Genomic DNA, 19,203 nt, shown 5'->3' with positions numbered 1-19,203 from the left:
TATAGAGCCAGTCCCTAGACTCACACTCTCTAACGCATCTCCCCTTAATCTGAGAGAATTTGAAATGAAATAAATTTCACTTTATCTGCAGGTTGATTATCAAGCAGAGCAATAATCCTCGCAGGTGAGTTGCAATTTAAAAAAATTTGCAGAAAAGAAGTCTGGAATAAATTCAGGTTTTGACGAGAATCCAAGCCGTGCTTACTAGATAATACAAATGGCCGGGCGCTACTGCCAACTGAGCCACATGTATGAAGCCACAACTCGGAGCGGGCAAATTTAAGGGGTTCATTTTTTCGCATGGAGGAATCTGATACAATTTGTAATGAAATAAAACTTCCTTAATTTGCAACCTCACTAGAACACACGCTTAGTTCCTGTTGTAAAAATCTTCATCTCAGAAAGAGAGTACAATGTTTCTTAGTTAAGACTTATGACCCCTAATAAGGGCAATAAACATGAGTTTCGAAACGTTGGGTCGATGAATTGTCATTTCCCCAGTTACGTTCATTAAATCCTTAAACCTGAGTAGCATCATACCATGTCTGATTGTCCACCTGGTTGCTGAGTAAACTTTAAGATATCTTATAAATTGGCATTATTAAAGCCCAAATATCCACAGAGAAATAAAGTGCGACGCTCAATACTGTGCACTCAAAAAAGATGTTTTCTGTCGTCATATTTTGAACTAAGTGTGTCAATCTACTGGTGTTTGTAAAATATGCAACACAATCATTTATTTCTCACCTCAATCATCTCTCGGATCATTTCATATTCTGTGTAGTGTTCAACTTTCAGTTTCTCTGCCAGCAACGTCAGTTCTCTGATACGAACTTCTTTGGAAATCATATCCTGCATGATAATCAAATGTTTGGTGTGTTATGTTAAAATTAATAGAGCGTATTTCAATTGAGCGTCGTCAAACTAAAACTAAAGTAATCACAACAGTCAATTAGAGGAAAGGAAAGTGTCACAAGGAACAACAGCCAATTAGAGGAAAGGAACGTGTCACAAGGAACAACAGCCAATTAGAGGAAAGGATATCACAACAACCAATCAGAGAAAAGGAAAACATCACGAGGAGCCAATAAGAAAGAAAAGTAAAAACAGCTAAATTGTTAAGGCGCGGGAAAACGCGATTGGTTTTAGTTTTGAATCTGATTGGTCGAGAGGACAGCGCGAGTTTTCTGGACCAATCACGAAGCGAAGTAAAGCAAAGCCAATGCAATCTGAGATAACTTTCGACATACGATTAAAAAATTCGCCCTCCGAGCAAACAATGTTCAGTCGGTTGTCCACATTGTACCTTTTCAAAGTCATCAAACTTCTTTTGCTGGGCTTCCACATGTTCGTAGTCCTTTCCGACTTCCTCGGAGGTGACAATTGCTTCCTAAAAGTAAGAAAAGGTTTGTGATGTTAATTTAAATCATTAGAAAGACATCAGATTTTTGACAAGATCCCTTCAAGCGTATATGACACAAAATGTCTTTTTGTGTATTCCCAGGTATATGCAATAAACGAAAATGAAAATTTTTTTGGGATGACTTTTTACGGCCGATCTACGGTCAATTTCCCCATAAAAGTGCACCGGGAAACTGGGGACCAGCATTGTGCATGTGACGTCACAATGTTTGATTCCAGTTGTGACTTCCTCTTGTCATTTCTCTTACACACAGTTTCAAATGGGCGAGCGATTTGCCAGTGATGCTCATTTTCGACCCGCTCGGTTTAATTCGCTTTAAGCCATCTTGATTTGTTTATCAAACACAGCGACATCACAGACGTAAATCATGTCACATTTTGGCTGCGTGATCTCTGAGGAAACTTCGACGTGAAAGCAGCGCGTTTTTTGAACGAAACATTATCAACAACGAAAATCAGCGGGAAAAAATTGTGTCATATACACTTAAATGGCAAAGGAGTGATATGACCCAATTACTGCACGTGTCGGCCTCCTTTGCCGTTTGAAATTTCACAAAATTTGAACCCTTTTGGGACTATGTTTCCAGACAAATTTAAGCTTGCATATGTCAAGTTCCCACAAAATACACTAACCTTGTCATTGATCCAAGACTCTAGTTCGTGAGCATCCCGCAACACACTGTATCTTTGAATGGAATCTTCCAGCTTCCTCTTACGCTCCTCACCTTTGTCCATCAGATCTTGATATCTGTTTGAATGAAAAAAATTTTTTATCGGCAAGCCATAATTGTTCTCACCACCACGAAAAAAAGGAACACAAAATCGACCCCTAAAAGGGATTAGCATCTAATTTCTCCTAACAAATCACCCCTGAATCAAAGAAGAAGATCACAAGAAAGAAAATTATCTCCAATTAAGGAAGCTCTTGATTGTTTAACAAATTCTCCTTGTCAGCATGTTAAGGAATATATAAAGAACGGTAAGGAGAATATGCATACTTAAGTTAAGGGGTAAAGGGTTAATCTTTGGAAGGATGACACAATTTAAACATGGTTGTACTCTAAGAAAAATTGAAGGGAACCCAAGTGCTCTGAAACTGTGAAATCCAGAGTGCCCAGCATATGCTTTTTATAAAAATGCTAAGATTCCTGAGTCGCCCAAGAGCAAAATTTAGGTGCCAGGGGTCACCACAGCCCTGAGTTATGGCAAAGTCTGATACTCACTTATCATCCAAAGCCTGCTGTCTATTAGCAACGGTGTCCACTTCAGGAGCCTGCGACAAAAGCTCCTGGGAGGCTTTGTGGGAGTCAATCCTCTTGACATATGCCGCAGGAACAAAGCCTTGTCTGTCATTAGTTTCAACTTTCCACCAATCCTGCAATCAATGCACAAGATTTTGTCCAAAGTGTCACAGAATCGATGGTTACCTCTAAGAATTTAGAAGACTGTTAATCTTTCTTCCCAACTGGTTTCTAACAAGGCCCTTGTAAAACATGATAAATCACACTTCGTAATGCTTGAGTTGAATTCAACCTTGACAAAAATATTTTACACATTGGTAAATAATTTAAAACCTTCTCAACTATACTATTAATAGTTTTTTTCTTTCTAACAAGAGGAATTGGGCAACTTCTTTTGCTCACCCTTAATTTTGGTATTTTCAAGTTTAGATGCTTCCTGGGTCTTTCATGTGAAATGAGCTTAAGAAATTAATGATGAATTTTTCTTTCTTTGAATGTAGTCAAACCAAATGTACAGCATAAGTAAAAAAAAAAAAAAGACTTGCCTTGTTGCTAGAATTGAGCAGGGTTAGAATATCACCCTTCTGCATTGACACCTCTCTTGCTGTTTTTTCCTGATAGTCATAAAGAGCAACTACACATTCCTTGTCAGAGATATCTGTGACATGAGCAGAGGGCTGGAGGAGATAATTTCATGTAAATTAGCATTGGTGGATGCAAAGATGGTGCAAAGATTCCCCCACCTCATATTTCCATACAGATTAACTGTGTCTTAAAGGAAACAGTATCAAAGTTTTTGGTTTGGTGACACAAATTTTAAGAACTCTCCTTGGTCACTGATGTAACCCTGGTTACACCATACTGAGATCTTGTTCCCTCCCCCCCCCCCCACACTTCCCATTTCCTCTTTCCACAAGATAAACACAATTTGTTAGTACAAGTACTTAATTTGATGTGGAACATTGGAAATAAGATACTACTGCTGGACCCAGTCTAATGATAACTGTCTTTTTTTTCTTTGTGTTTATCCTGTACTAAATCTTACCTTGCAGTTTTGACTTTGTTCCCTCAGCCCATCTATAACTGTTACATATGCTCTTAAGTCTGACATGATGGCATCATGTTTGGTAAGCAATGCCTAAAGTGTTCAAAGTATTAGTTGAGACACGTAACAAAACTTGTGCTTCATGGCCCAGTTGTTCAAAGGGCCGGTAACACTATGCAGCAGATAAATCGTCATCCAGCGGATAGGTGTTGACAAAATGTACAGGTTTAACAACTGGATGAGGATTTAAACAGTGGATAGCATTTTCCATCAAACAACTGGGGCCAGGAATCAATTAAAAATAACAAGAATTGGGGTTGTTATTAGAGGTGGGTGTGTGGTGGAAACATTGTGGCTGTCAAACCACTTAACACCAGCTTCTTTGTGAACTGTGATCAAAGACAGAAAATAACTATTTTTGAATTGACCCTAAAATTAATGTCTGGCTAAAAAGTTGGTCAATATGTCCCAGAATGTTAGAAATCAGTCTCAGAGAGTTTCAAAATTTGAATTTTTCAGGGGTAGAACGTCTAGGGACTCCATTAGAAGGGTATGTTGCAAAGTTTGGGTCATACAGATAGTACTTATGACAACCCCGAGACTGATGCAAAAACAAAAGAGATATGTACTTGTGCACTGTCTTCATCTTTTCCGTAGTCATCACTGGTGACAATTGGTTCTTTCTCCTTTAACCAGGATTCAGCTTCGGCAACATCGGCAAGATACTGATGAGCTTGAAGAGAGTCATCCAGGTGTCCTTTTCTGACATGTGCCTTATCCTAGAGTTATGGCAAAAAAATTGTCAAGACACTATATCTTCACACAAACAAAAATAATTATTTTTAAATGGTTAATAAAAGCAGATATGCAATATGACATGGAATAGTCTTACTGTACCTTGAAGTCCAGCCATTTCTGGTCAAGATCATCAATCTTCTCTTTGATCTCCTCAGCTGCAAAATGGCCTGAGGCAAAACACAACAAAATACAAATGAGTCAAGACATTCAGATCAAACTAAAAATTACAGACAGAGTATTGAAGGTATGTGAAATGCACATGGAATGAAAAGAAAACGCATTCTTATGGAAAATTGTTCAAGAGAACTAACCATTATCTATCATTTGTACACCATTATCACAAACAGCTCTGACACGTGGTTCATGACCAGCAATTTCAGTCTGCAAAGTAAAATGGAAGTAATATGCTGGTAAGTAAGTGGTAAACTATTGTCAGCCCTTCAGTGCAAGTGACTCTTTGCCAGCAAGAGAGTTTGAGGCCTTGAGCAACAATAGCCAGCAAGAGGGCTGATGGTGGTCTAGCACTGATAATGAGAATTCCTTACAAGTTTCCTACCAGTCTGCTTTGACTGAGGCCTAAAACTTAACTAGGAGCAAAGAACCACTCGTGCCTCAGAGCTCATAATGAGGGCCTGCTTGTAGGCCACACATACAAAAAATTAGTGATTAATAAGTTTAAACTGGACAAAAGACACCCTTTGGAATTACTTAAGCAATAGAACACACTTTTCAGGCTCTTAATGTGATAAAGCCATGCCAGAGGTTGGGAGAACACGCGGAAAGCTTATTAATCTAGTTGTCACCAATCAAATGCGAGCTTCATAACTTGATGAAGCATCTGCTTGAAAACTGAACTGACCAATCAGAGAATGTGTACTATGTTCATTTAAGTTATAATTAACAATTATTCCACGAGCAAGCCTTGGATATGAGATGACCAACAAGTGCCAGTGGAATAATTGTTTTATTAAAAACACCCCCAAGATATTACACAAATCTCACCAAATCTTGAGTTTTTTAGCTCCTTTAAATTTTACCTGACACATACGCTTACCACAATTGTTTATAGATTATGGTATATTGGCTCATATACCATAATGGCTAAGCCAATAAAAAGTCTTGAACTGTATTATCCAATGATCCGGTTTTTAATCATTTACAGTGACCTTATGATTGAGAAATGGATTCAACCTTGAAACTGCGAATTGTTTTGGCTTCTAGCAACAAACCAATTTGGTCATTAATATCTTTTTTTCTATTGTTCAGGTATGGTTGTACTCACCATCAAAGCCTGGTGTTTCTTTGACAGATTCTGGGCTCCCGTCAAATCTCGGCCTACAGAGGAAGACAATTAATTTTCAGTTCACTATAAACATGATGGTTTAAAGTTGAGGGAGAATTTCTGTTAAGAAAAATTATCATGTTTGGATGATGAAAACATAACTATAAAAAGAGTGCTTGGACAAACTGGGTTTTGGACAAAGAAACGACAGGACTTTCAATTCATTTTCAGGCAAATTACATGTACATGGAAGTGGCTTATAGAGCAATCATCATAATTTCTGCTAGAATCAATTTTCATTTAGTCCACTATTTTGTATTGTTATCTGGAATTTATTTACTTACCAGTGTTTGTAGATGAAGCGATAGGTTCCTTCTCCCTGATCCATGCCTCTTCATCTTCAACATCATGAAGGAATCGTTTTAGTCTCTCAGCATCCTGCAGCTTTGCTTTGCGAGCTAGAAGGGGAGCCTGAAAAGAATATGAGAATGTTAAGTGCTTGCTAGGAAAAGGACATAAGATGACTAGTTTTGTGATAAAAAATTTAAAACAAATTCTGGGGTAAGTCTTGGTCTGTCATTGCTAGCACTACAATGTAACTAAATTTTCTTTTCAAGGCAACACTATACAGTAAATAGTGTCAGTACTGTTATAGTAACATTTGATCACATAGTCTGTTCTTTTGGATGAGAATACTGCAGTCCTGAGATGACTATTGTCTGTAGTAGTGACTAACTTTTCATTATTGGAGTCGTGCTTGGAGCACTGGTTCTCATTATGTTGCATTGATATCATTAGTAGAGGCTAAATATAGGACATTTCCCTGAGCTACTCAATCATGCACACTCCATCATCACCATCACCATCATCATCATCACCTGTAGCTGCTGGTATCGGTTATTTAAAATCTCTTTCTTTTCTTTGATGGTGGGAGCATCAAAGTGGTTAGCTGCCGCAAATACTTCAGCTTGCGTATTTACAACTTCGATCTTTTCCTAGTGTAAAAGAAGAACAAAACAGATATAATGAAAAATTAAACAACTCATGTTCATTTCCAAAAGAGTCAACCTAATCAACAAATTGGACTCCCATTTCATGGTCGTCTGATTTTGTTAAACACTGTAGAAAGTTTAATTATTTTTTGACTTTCGATTTTGCTTTTCCTCTCCCCACCTTCGTATTATTTTGGTATTCATGTTGTGTGCGTGATTTAACAAATTAACCAATCACATTAATAACTTTACCCTTGACATTGGAAACTAACCTGGACATTTCTAGTGGGTAACTTAGTTTGGTCCTTGTCTTTGAGTTGTCATTGACGCTTATTTTAAATCCCATCAGTTTGGAAATGTTTACAAAGTGAAAGGAGTTTTATTCAAACCAAACGTTTTGATAATTTTTATTACACATTTTTTTACATAGTTTGGACTCCTAGTTTCTTTTTTTGCTATTGGATTTTTTAACAATCTCTCACATGATTACAGACAGAATTAGACTCCAAGCAGTCCTATTTCCATCATTAAACACGAAGGCACGCTATATAAGGAAGTCTTCCCTGGGAAGACCTAGGCTCATTTGTCACTCACCGTTGACGTGTGCGGGTCAAATTTAAATGCTGGTAGACAAACAAAAGGAGCTAATGAGATATCTATTGTTTACTTCCACCAGCATGGTGGCATGAGGTAACGTGCCAACCACCTACTTCGATCTCAAATTTACCTTACCGCCACAAATAAAGACAGTTTCCATTGGAGAAAGGAAATAAAAATCTCAAAAATTCTTGTATGGTGATGAAGACAAAACAATTTTGAGGAATGCGCCCACTGTTCACTGCTTTGGAGTAGCTGTAGCTCAAGCTGACTTGACTCTAAGAGTTCTACATCACACGACGGTTGATTGACAAATGGTCCAGTGGGACCTAAGGCTCTTTTTATAGCGCGCCTTCGTGTTTAAGCATCAGTGAGAAGATATTACATAGTTGCATCAGTGATAACATTCGTACAAACAGAGAGAGCATATCAAATGTGTTGACAGGTAACCAAGACACAGTAACTTTAAATCTAATTTGAATGTACTTACTGCACGAGCAATGACATCAGCCTCTATCATTGCATGTTTCTTTTGGAGATTTTGCACACTTGTCAGATCCTGCAATTAAAATACAACATTTAACAGAATTCTGTGCAATCATATTCAGATACATGAAGAGCAATTAAACAACTACCAGATTAAAGTAAGGGTAATGGTTTTGTAACTTTTTTCAAAATGACATACCTTTCCAACATCCTCAAGAGCAAGCAAGTTTTCAACTTCAGAGAACCACAACTCAACATCTTCAGCACCTCTGCATAGCAACATGTTCATAACATTTCAAAATGTGTGAAGGTGTAGTCTGGTCGTCCGGGTGAGTGTAGTCCTGAGAAGGACTGTTGTCGGTGGTAGTGACGACGTTTCGACAACCTGTGCGGAAGTCATCATCAGAGTCAAGTGAATGATTGTTAGACAACAATCATTCACTTGACTCTGATGATGACTTCCGCACAGGTTGTCGAAACGTCAGTCACTACCACCGACAACAGTCCTTCTCAGGTCTACACTCACCCGGACGACCAGACTACACCTTCACATGTTACCCCCGGGTTCAAGCCATTTACTGCATTTCAAAATGTGTTCAGTAACATTGATATTACAAGAAATTTCTCAGAGTAGCTATCAGGGGTATCATTAATGTTTTCAGCAGGAGGGCAACTGGTTTTCACGGGTGGGCAAAACTTTTTGAACTGAACTTCTTTACAAGATAAACTTTTCTCGAGATCGTCAAACCGGGTGGGCAAAACCATCCTCACAACTGGTCAATTTGCCCAGTGCCCGGCCCTTAATGAAATCCCTGAGTTATGACTCTGCATGTGATGCACATTTGTGAGGACTTAAAACAGGGTTCGTAACCTTTTTCAGAAACAAATTTCCAGGACTCCGATTGAATTTTCCAAGACTCCAAAATTTGCCTCAAAACCTTTCATTCCCAAGAATTCAAATACAATTTTTCTTATGGTCTAGATGCATTTCTTACAACACAAATTCTGAAAACATTATTGCTTGAGTTAGGCAGATTTCCAAGCCTTCCCAGGATCTGTAGTCTTTTTCCAGGACTTTCTAGGACTGGAAAATGTCAAAATAAAATTCTAGGACTATCGAGGTTTTCCAGGGCCTGTAAAAACCCTGTTAATACTTGGGTTAATATCACAAGAAAAGTGTTGACATACATGTTAACACTCTATCAAGGCGGAGAAGAGTACACGTTTTTTTTTTGTCAGTACTGTGCTTACCGATTAAACTGTTGCTGCTGTGCTGCTTCCTTCAATTTCAGCCCTGAATTCCAAATGAAAGGCAAAAGATACAGTTAACACTGACCCAGAAGTCATAATTTGCTTGTGCAGTTTCAACTAATTTGATGTCTCTATAAGCTATCATGTTCCATGTACATTTCAATCAAATTTTTCGATTTTTCTTTAAGCAGAACTATTTCCAGTCCTACAACTCAAGCTGAAACTGCAAAGGGGTTGAAAAATGCCCTCAATCAATACCCCTAAAACATATTTTCTGCTAAAATGTACAGGTATGCCATACCCTTCTCCCCATTGTAACCATTACACCTGCAACAATATCTGAAATGTCTTAAAAAAATTAAGTCACATGTAGAGTACCTTTATCATTTGATCTCTCAAACAGATAGGTCCACAACTTGTGCAGTTCATCAAGTCTCTCTCTGATCTGATCTGAGGCATAATGTTCATCTCCAATTAACTGTTCACCAGTGTTGTCAACAGCATCAAGCCGACTTTGATTGGCATTCAACTCTGCCTCAAATGCTTGGTGCTTCTGGATTTTTCCTTGTAGATTGGTTGGATCCTGAAAATTTCAAATATGATATTCCCTTACAAACAATGCCTTATACAATTGTGACTGGATGGCAGATTTGAGATTTGCTCAAATGTTAAAGAATTCTTCCACGAGCAATAAAGGACTTTTTTCCTTATTTATACATTAATCATTAATTTTGCAAACACTTACACTGTGAAGAAGATGGGAGGATTCTCAAAAGTTTTACCAACATTACACTCAGTCTAAAATTTGTAGAAGAGTTTTGAATTCCCCCAACCATGTGAAGTTTAAATGAAGATGTGCTGACTTGCAAAAGGCCTCGAATGCTCAACTGTGGACTTATAATGAAGGTGGAGGTGGATATTACATTATCCTCATGTTTTTGTGTAGGGAAAATATTATTTCTCACCTTGTAAGATTCATCCTTAGCAATCTTCAGCTTTTCAGTAATCCAGCTCTTGACTTCGTCACAGTCTCTTTCAAATTGCTGCAGTTTACGGGATTCCTCAAGTTTCAGCCTGCGTGCCTTAGACAACTCCATAATGTTTTTACGCCTTTCCACTATAGCATCCCTTCTGTCACGCACTTCATCTGAAGCATAGTGATTGCTGTCAATGAGGCGGTTTGCATACTCATCAATACTCTGAAAGATGGAGGAACAAAGAATAGATGACATGCTGGATAAACTTACACTACTGAAATTCATCATTTATTGTGAGTAAAAATATCATGCAGTCCAGAAGTTTTTTTTTCTAATGATGGAAGAATGCTTGCCTGAATGCAGAGAGCTTTTTATAAGAGACATCAAAGAAAAGTCAGACCAAGAGCAAAGCTTGTGTCCCTGAGCAGTTTTATTCTTTTTTACTTAAGGTACTGAACAGTAAACTTCTTTGTAAATCCAGTGAAAAATGTTACAGTAACTGCTGCCATGTACATGTACTTACATTAATCTTCTCTGCTTGGGCGGCAAAAGACTTGTCGAAGTCTTCGTGCTTCCTGATCAGTGCTTCTACTCCATCTAGGGAATCCCCAAGGTTATCATCAGCAAGGAATGCCTGTTAATAATGTTCAGTGAATAAGATGAGAACAAAAACTCCCCCAATATAAAATTTATCATAAAGAAGAGAAAATACAAATGATTTAATGTCTTTTTGCCAAATTGCATTGTCATCTTCATTCTTTAACAGCACTGTCAGGGATTGACACAAACTTTTTAACTTACTAGCCAAGTGGCTAGTGACAACTTAGATGTTACAACAATTTCAGTTTGTTTGTTAGCCATACTGGTCAGTGGAAATCAAAAATCACTAGCCAAAACTGAATTTCTACCAGTCTGTGGCTAGTTGGCTACTGTTAGTGTCGAGCCCTGACTGTATAATGTACTAGGATCAAAAATGCAATTCCTAAACATTTTCCTCGTTGAAGATGCAATAAAACTGTTTTTGCAGCCACACTTGTCACAACATCCATTAGCATTCAACACACAAGTGAATAGTTCTTTTCCTGCATGCTGATTGGCTGGTTTGAAAGTGATAAGTGATATTCCCCCCAAGCTGCCAAAGAAACAAAATTGTGCACAACAAATTTCTTACCATTCGTTGGTGTTTTGACAGAAAGAAACTAATTTCATTGGTTTGTGTGGTTTCAGTGTCAGTGAAGTGGTGGATATTAATCTCAATGCTTCACTGCTCTGTTGATATCCACCATTATTCACCTCTACTTTGGAGAATAATTGATTAATGCAACAAGGAACCTGTAGCTTACACAAACTTATTTTTTCTCCCCAAGAGCGAAGATGGATGCAATAACTGAATTTAGTTTTAAGAAAAAGTGAGTTTATGCTTGTAACTGGGCTGCCATTAAGGGCTATAGCCTTAGCTGAACACCTGTTACGAGTAAGTAAATTCAATGTTACAGGTTGATGTTACAAGTTGGCCACAGAATGTAAACAAGGGCAGAAATAAAATATACATAAGGGCAGAAATAAACATTTTACAAGTAGATACTTCCACACTGTGCCTACTTCAAAAGACAATGATGAATCTAAGTCCTGTGAAGATCAATGTGAACATTTTAGGGTTAAATTATATACCACATGATCAAACAAATGTATTCCAACCTCTTGTTTAGACATAGTGGCATCTGCATGCTCACAATCCCGATTAAAAAGCTGCAGTTCCATACACTGCTCAAACTGTACACGTCTCCTCTCCCACAGCTCCAACAGTTCCATTTTTTCAGTCTCCAGGCTGGTAAGCTAAAAGGAGAGCAAATTAAAGTTAAACATTTGGAATAAAACACCTGCATGCCTGTCAATCCTTTGTACTCTAACATCAGTGTGCATATTCTCCATACCATTATTTAAAGATTTCCTGAGGTACTGATAAGGAGAATTTGTTTAACAATCAAAAGCTTGTTTAGTAAGTGATCATTTTCTTAATCCTCCTGACTTTAATGTGTGATTCAGGGGTGATATTGTAAGGAGAAATTAGATGCTCATCACTCTTAAGAGGTCAAAGAGTTAAACACTTAGAGTAAACACCTGTTTACATATTAACATATGCTTCAGAGAGTGTCCTTGCAAAACACAAAGGCAATAATTAAAAAATGATAGGTAATTACATGTAGTGCATCAGGTGTCCTTTAGGGCATGATAAATATATATCTATTGTTATAACTGTTGTTGTTGAACACACTGCTACAAGTATGAAACAAATTTAAGAGAAAATTTTTAGTCAGTACCTTTTCTTTGATCTCATCGCTAGCATAATGATTGGAATTGACAAGTTCTTCTCCATCATCAGCAAACTTCTTGAACCCATCCTCAGATGCATCAATGTAACCCTAATGGATGAAAGGAAAGAATTACATGTTTACATAAAGATGTTTACATAAAGACTACAAGACAAAATTAGTCAAATTAAAAATGATATTCACCTTGTGTTCCTGATGACGTTCCAGGAGACTTTCTGCACTGGCTACATCTTTTGCTAGTTCATCACTTTGAATCAAGACTTTCATTTCATTGATAAAAGAAATGTGGTCCCTAAAATCAAGTGAAATAAAATACATGTAGTTGGTTGAAGAAAAGTAAGAGCACATACATGTTCTCATATGGGTCAGTTGGAAAACATATGCCCTCAACAGATCAGTGTGGATACATCAACAGTTTTGAATCTCCCTGCCTAAGATGATGTGCATTCATAAAGATCTAACATGTCTGAGAGCCCCTTTACATGACATTGGTCAACTAGACAGCATTTGCTAACCTCACCACAGTCATGCCCTTTTCAGAATACTTCACATTTTCACAAGAGAAGTCCTGTTAATCTGATCAAACAGATGAAGGTTGGAAAGTCACATGTACACCATATATCTTATGAACACTGTAACCTAACAAGAGAGTTTGCGTGTATGCCGCAGCCCTTGGTGTATATCACTGAAAACTCTTGATGACTCTCACCTGTAGTCACTGATGAACCTTTGCAGGCGATAAGAATCCTCCAACCTTGCTTTTCGAACCCCGGACTGAAAGATATCATTATATACAACAGTTAGATATGACAAATCCTTTATACTGTGTAAATAACATACATGGAGTGAATCCTTAACAAGAATAGCAGTTCTGATGTGTTATTAGAACAGGAAAGGTGGTAAATTTTGAGCTTGGAAATAAAATACAGAAATATATTCTTTGTCTTGACATGAATGCAGGAAAAAGGAAAAAAGATTCTAGGCCTCCAAGGGGAATTGAGACTAACACCCTGGGATTTCAGGTACTTTACCACTAAGCTAACAGTACAAAGACTTTGAACAACACCTTCTCCTTGAGATTTCCCCATGCAGTTACAATTTCATCTTGCTTGGCAGCTATCTCATCTGCACTTTCTGGATGTGCCTCTTGCAGCTGTGCAGATTCTGAACCAAGGGCTGTGACCTAAAAAAGGAGTATTCAGCACTCAGTTGACAGATTTGAAATTATCAATCCCAGCCTAGTCATCTGAGCAAGGGTAAAGGACTGTTGATGCTAACAGTGACTGATATGACAAAAATCGGAGTTGAAGTCTTTACCAGAGTTGAGAGAATAAGTCATTGGTGATCAGTCTGTGTAACATTTTATGTTTGGTTTCCGAAGACTGATGGTTCAGTCTTGTCAAAATTTTGTTGGCTTTAAAACACAAGACTGGTGTTTTTCAGTTGTGATTAGTCAGTTTTAATATCTAAATACAGTCAGGTCTGTTTCTATTTGTTGATTAAGTCTATGTTTTAATAAGTGAAATGAAAAAGTCAGCTTTGTGGGGAAAACAGAAATTACCTTGTCTTCCACTGCAGCCAAATCTCTTTCAAGAGCTTCATGTTTGCGTAACAGAGCATTAACACTGGCCAGATCTTTTCCATAATCATCTGATGACAAAACTTTGTCTTTTTCATTTATCCAGTTCTTGGTCTCATCAGCATCACTAGTAAATAAGTGTTGAATCAAAGTGTCATTGTTAGAGGCATGTGTACAAAAAACTGTTAAAATAATATCTGTGTATGCTGTAGTTTAAAATGACTTAATGTCAAAATGATTTCAACTGTTTTTTTTTTTTATGTACTTTCCTTGGTTCCATATTAATTCTCACAATACTCTAGCAAGCAAAGACAAATACATGTATAAGTCAACCTTCTAGTTTGAAAATATTTGACCACAACTCAGATTTAATTTTACTCAATTATTTGTTACGAAAATGGTAATAACAGTTCATGCTTAAAGCAACTCCTACATACACATGTACATGTGTTTTAATGATATTTAAAGAATCAATCACATTTAGTTCTTGCAGTTCTAAAAAGGAACTTCAACATAAGTTGCATTATAGCTACGTTAATGACCCAAGCTCTACAATTACAAGATGTTACACACATGAAGGCATCAGAGATCTAAGAATTCTCTAGCCACAGCATAAAATTCTCTGTCTATATTTTGACGACCTGAACAAAATTTGTTTCAGACCTGGAGAATATTTTCTGTCACCAAAAACAATTCTCCTGCTTCTGCAGTTTTTGATTAAAACCCTATTTCAGGGTTGTAACACTTGAAACATCAGGTTTTTAACTCTTTGTAGTGGCCAATTTACAATTTCAACTTAGTTGATATTACCAATGAAATTAAGCATAAAAAAAGTACCTTGCTCATGCTAGAACAAAGCGACATTAGCATCACCAAGATTGACATGAATCCTTACCGATAGAAGCTGTGAATCTGCTGGGCACCAGCCAGTCTCTTCTGACGTTTAAGTGCCAGCATCTTCAGTCTTTCCCATGCTTCATTGACTTCCTACAAAACCAAACCAGGAAATTAACTTGTATCAAACCCTTGTAAATTGAAGGCCTTTCTATTGGACGGTTGGTCTTAAAGGCAGTACCAGCATCAAGAGAGTTTGATTTAAGTTGCAGATATGCACCTAAAAAGGAGCATCTTCTTGAGGCACTATCAACAAACACATTTGATTTTCAAAGGAGGGAACTAAACTCAATCATAACAGAAATACAACAGTCCAGGTAAAGGTGCCCTCAACGCAAAAGGGTATGACCATTATTAGACATGCCTTATCATGATGCATGCTCCACTGAAATAAAAAGAAGTTTTCCTTGAATCGTCTATAGTGTATTAGATACACGTACCTAATCCAAGTTTATTTTTTCTCACGACTCTTAAATCAACAAAGATTTGAGTTCTCACCGCCTGCTTTGTACTGATCAGTTCTATATCTGGATGACCCTCATCACCAAGTTGATGTGCGAGCTCATTGATGTATGTCACCCTTGACTCATTAGCCTGAATATCCTTCAGGAAGTCATCAAATTTCTTCTGAAGAACTTCCACATGTTCCAAGTCTCTTCCTACTTCTTCAGAAGTGGCAATTGCTTCCTGAATAATAAATGGGAAACATTTACTATGTAATGGCATTCTACCAGTTACGATCTCAATTTTACTGATACACACTGTAGCTCTTTCAATCAAACTGAAAATCCTTACAAAAGGCAGTCACCCTACATTTAAAAAATGTTTATCAAATATTGTGCGAACTTTCAGAAGTACTACTCTACCTGTTTTTAAATTTTCTACATTAACATACACAGGGATAAACTAAAAATGGAAACGCTTTCTGTTACCGAGGCTGGAATGCAATATTACTGCTGCAGAAAATGTCTGCAATGAACATTTAAAATATCTACATGTTTTATCATGACTCACTTTTTCTAAAATCCATGACATAACTTCTTCCGTTTCATGCAGAAAGTGGACTCTTTTCTGAGTAAAGAGAAGCATGCGGCCTTTCTCTGCTGATTTGGAAAGCAGCAATTCCCATAACTTGATGAGTGAATCAAGACGTTCCTGTGGAAGAATGTTCATTTCAAGCATTGAGTATTTGTTGTTTTTAAATAACAGAAAAAAAAATAATCATCAAAGCCTATTAAAATTCCCTATAAGTACGTTTTTATTTCTTCTAACCATTTTCACTGCATTACCACAGTAGGGTAGGACAAGAACGGAACTTATGTGAACCATGCGAGTAGTCCACCCAATAAATTCCACCCATCCTACCCCAGGGAAGGACATCCATCACACAGTAATCTCGTGCGTGGGAAATTAACATCTCCTACCCCTAACCCTGCTGGAGACAGGACCTCCATTTATTCGTCCCTATCCAAGAAGACTAGAATATCTAACCATTTCTTGATGTTATAGAAAGGTAGCATATTCTTCTCAATTATTTTAAGACCTTGAGTGTTGGTCCAGCTGGGGCTTGAACCCTCGACCGACCAGTGCTCTATCCATTGAGCTAACTGGGAAGCTTATTACAGTCAAGTTCATTTTGTTGCAATTGATATTTACTTCGTTACACAACACTTCTTCAGTTAGTCATGTTTTACACTCTCTCATCATCAAACTTTATTCCACGCACATCATTTTCCCATCTCCACCCGCAAATAGAAAAAGCTAGACGAGGCAGGCAGAGAGGTAAGGTTACAGCAGTCATAACAGATAATATAATAATTGTAAAGTAACTAACTAACTACCTATCTCATTTCACATCACATATAAATTCTGACTGTTTATTAAATTTCATTTATTTACTAAGTTTTGTTTCCCATACTATTGTATAGGTAACTTTCAGTTTGTATTCTCAAGTTTCAATTATATATTCCCTCTTTTCATTTGTTAATTTCTATTAGGCACATAAATCTGCATGTACCCCTTTGTTAGCAAATGCAACACTTCAAAATGGAAAAACGGTGGTTTTGCCCTCATCTCTGCAAGATGTGTTTCATAGCTTTTGTGAAATCAAATTACATGTATACAGGGCTTGACACTAAAAGTAGCCCACTAGCCACAAACTGGTAGAAATTCAGTTTTACTGGTGGTTTTCGATTTCTACTAACCAGTTTGGCTAGTAAACAAACTGAAATTGTCATAACAGCTAAGATGTCACCAGCCACTTGGCTAGTAAGTTGAAAAGTTAGTGTTGAGCCCTGGAATACCTTGTACATGTAGTATTTAGGAACTAAGTAAAGGCACTTAACTTACCCTAATAAGTTCAGAGGCATAGTGGGACTCACTTATCATGCCTTCACCATTCTCTTGGAGTTCAACAATCGCATTGCTGTGAGCTGAAATCTCTGCTTCAAAGGCCTGATGTTTCTGGAGTTTACCCTGAACAACACAAAAATAATTGTGTAGAATTATAATGAAAAAAGTTTGCAGAATGTTGCCCATGTCATTAAAATGATCAGGAAGAAGATCAAATAGTAAATATAAGTTTTATCCATTTGTAGTTTGATAATGATATCATATTCTTAAAAAAAATTATCCTCAAATTTTTAATCCAGTGAGGCAAACAAAACATTCTTGTATTAATCTTATTTTCCACATTCTTTTTTAATACCTACATGTACAGGTCTGAAGATTTGTGAAGCCAAAAATTTACTAATAATTCATTCATGTAACAGATTAGTTTGAACCCTAATGAAAGATGAGCTGAGGGGCAAACAAAATTATGGCATCCTTTATTTACAGCTAAATGACCAATCAGTATGAACAGTATAGCCTACACAAATCAAAGCAATGTATTCAGCACTGAAATTATGCACACTTGCAATTGATTACAGTGTACAGGTAGGTCAGCATGTATAATGCTGGTAAGAGAACAAAGAGGGCAGATGATTCTTGCAGCAAACTTTAAGGTTTTATTTAATGGATTATTGCTTTCCTTTGTATCAAAATTTGATTACAATGCATCACAGGAACTGCAATTGAAGAAAGCAGTTCGTTTCATATCATTTGATGCAAATCAGAAAAAGATCTTTACTTTTCAAACCGATGCAACTTAAATGTAATACTCAATAAAGCCACTAAATAATAAAGAACGATGGAGTCGATCCCTTTCCTCGGCGAAGATAAATTAATTAGAGTTTCTGGCAGTTTCTAGCATTATTGGAAGGTGGCGCGTGGTTTGAATAATTTGCATAGTATATAAATGGCAGCACTTTTCTGAGATCAGACCGCAGAGTTAGCCCAATAATTCTTAAGGCACTTTCTTCAAAGTGATTTCGTACTTGAATTGCTCTGATTCCGTTGAGGCAAGGGAGGATGACAGAAAATTTCTAAATTTAATCAATCAAGTTGTTATGGTTCACGCTAAATGGCGTCGTACTATCTAGTCACGCACGCGAATTCAAGCGTGATATTTTGTTACACAAACTGTTGTGAAAACTATTTCTCCAGAAGATCTACGAACAGGGGACGTGTAATCTATAACACGACGGCAAAATATATAAAAGTCGATCTTTAACTCACAATCTGCATCAAACCATGACAAAACAAACGGACAAATTTTGTAATCTCGACAAAGGTCTACACGGGGCGTTGTCGAAGGAGAGCAAGCTTTGAAGCGAATAAAGCATCCTTGTATTAATCGATCATAGTTCTCCCTTTATCCTTTTAATACCTACCTGAAGGTTTGTTGGGTCTCTGTAGTTTTCATCGCAAGCAATTTGAAGTTTTTCATTGATCCACGCTTCCACTTCATCAGCATCGCGCTTGAATTGATGGTAGCGTTTGGCATCTTCCAAACGCTGACGCCGGAGCCGAGTTGCTTCTTTAAACTCTGCATAGCGCCGCAAAACCTGTTCACGACGGTTTTGGATATCCTCAACAGTTTCTAAAATGGCTATTTGACGAGAGTCAACCTCAGCCATTGTAAATATCTCTTCACCACAAGACTAGGCGGCGAAATACACAAGGTTTGTGAAGGGATCGCCTTCGATAATGTCCTTGGAATCGCCCCAATAAAGGGTTTAGTCACGTGGTCACGTGGCAAAAGATATCCCCAGGAGAGGAGAAGAGAGGAGGACGGAACGTCATAAGGGGAAAAAGCGAACCATTTTAAAACATACCTTACATCAAACGATTATCTATCATTTCAATATAAGAATTTGGTGTGACATATAAATATCACAAACACCAATTTTACTTTTGAAATAAC

The 19,203-nt window shown here is 37.4% G+C and overlaps 1 protein-coding gene across 1 annotated transcript in view; it reads right to left on the bottom strand.

The window, feature by feature from the left end:
* Positions 1-19,001, bottom strand: part of LOC111330052 (spectrin alpha chain, non-erythrocytic 1) — a 32,217-nt gene extending 13,216 nt beyond the window's left edge. The window contains exons 1-29 of the mRNA XM_088757767.1: positions 18,671-19,001; positions 17,247-17,372; positions 15,912-16,052; positions 15,396-15,584; positions 14,899-14,990; positions 13,986-14,130; positions 13,491-13,607; positions 13,134-13,198; positions 12,608-12,716; positions 12,413-12,514; positions 11,790-11,927; positions 10,615-10,725; positions 10,080-10,313; positions 9,493-9,697; positions 9,115-9,157; positions 8,063-8,132; positions 7,868-7,936; positions 6,667-6,783; positions 6,133-6,259; positions 5,789-5,841; positions 4,818-4,887; positions 4,606-4,673; positions 4,338-4,487; positions 3,709-3,801; positions 3,209-3,340; positions 2,646-2,797; positions 2,056-2,170; positions 1,307-1,390; positions 748-852 (exon numbers count right to left, since the gene is read on the bottom strand). Coding sequence (XP_088613893.1) covers positions 748-852; positions 1,307-1,390; positions 2,056-2,170; positions 2,646-2,797; positions 3,209-3,340; positions 3,709-3,801; positions 4,338-4,487; positions 4,606-4,673; positions 4,818-4,887; positions 5,789-5,841; positions 6,133-6,259; positions 6,667-6,783; positions 7,868-7,936; positions 8,063-8,132; positions 9,115-9,157; positions 9,493-9,697; positions 10,080-10,313; positions 10,615-10,725; positions 11,790-11,927; positions 12,413-12,514; positions 12,608-12,716; positions 13,134-13,198; positions 13,491-13,607; positions 13,986-14,130; positions 14,899-14,990; positions 15,396-15,584; positions 15,912-16,052; positions 17,247-17,372; positions 18,671-18,916 — 3,468 coding nt within the window. The 5' untranslated portion in view covers positions 18,917-19,001. The remainder of the gene's footprint in view (positions 1-747; positions 853-1,306; positions 1,391-2,055; positions 2,171-2,645; positions 2,798-3,208; positions 3,341-3,708; positions 3,802-4,337; positions 4,488-4,605; positions 4,674-4,817; positions 4,888-5,788; positions 5,842-6,132; positions 6,260-6,666; positions 6,784-7,867; positions 7,937-8,062; positions 8,133-9,114; positions 9,158-9,492; positions 9,698-10,079; positions 10,314-10,614; positions 10,726-11,789; positions 11,928-12,412; positions 12,515-12,607; positions 12,717-13,133; positions 13,199-13,490; positions 13,608-13,985; positions 14,131-14,898; positions 14,991-15,395; positions 15,585-15,911; positions 16,053-17,246; positions 17,373-18,670) is intronic.
* Between the last annotated feature and the right edge of the window lie 202 nt (positions 19,002-19,203).

Source organism: Stylophora pistillata, chromosome 4, assembly GCF_964205215.1.
Source record: "Stylophora pistillata chromosome 4, jaStyPist1.2, whole genome shotgun sequence".
Taxonomy (NCBI): domain Eukaryota; kingdom Metazoa; phylum Cnidaria; class Anthozoa; order Scleractinia; family Pocilloporidae; genus Stylophora; species Stylophora pistillata.
Note: the sequence above shows the minus strand (reverse complement) of the source record. Positions and strands in the feature narration are given on the sequence as shown.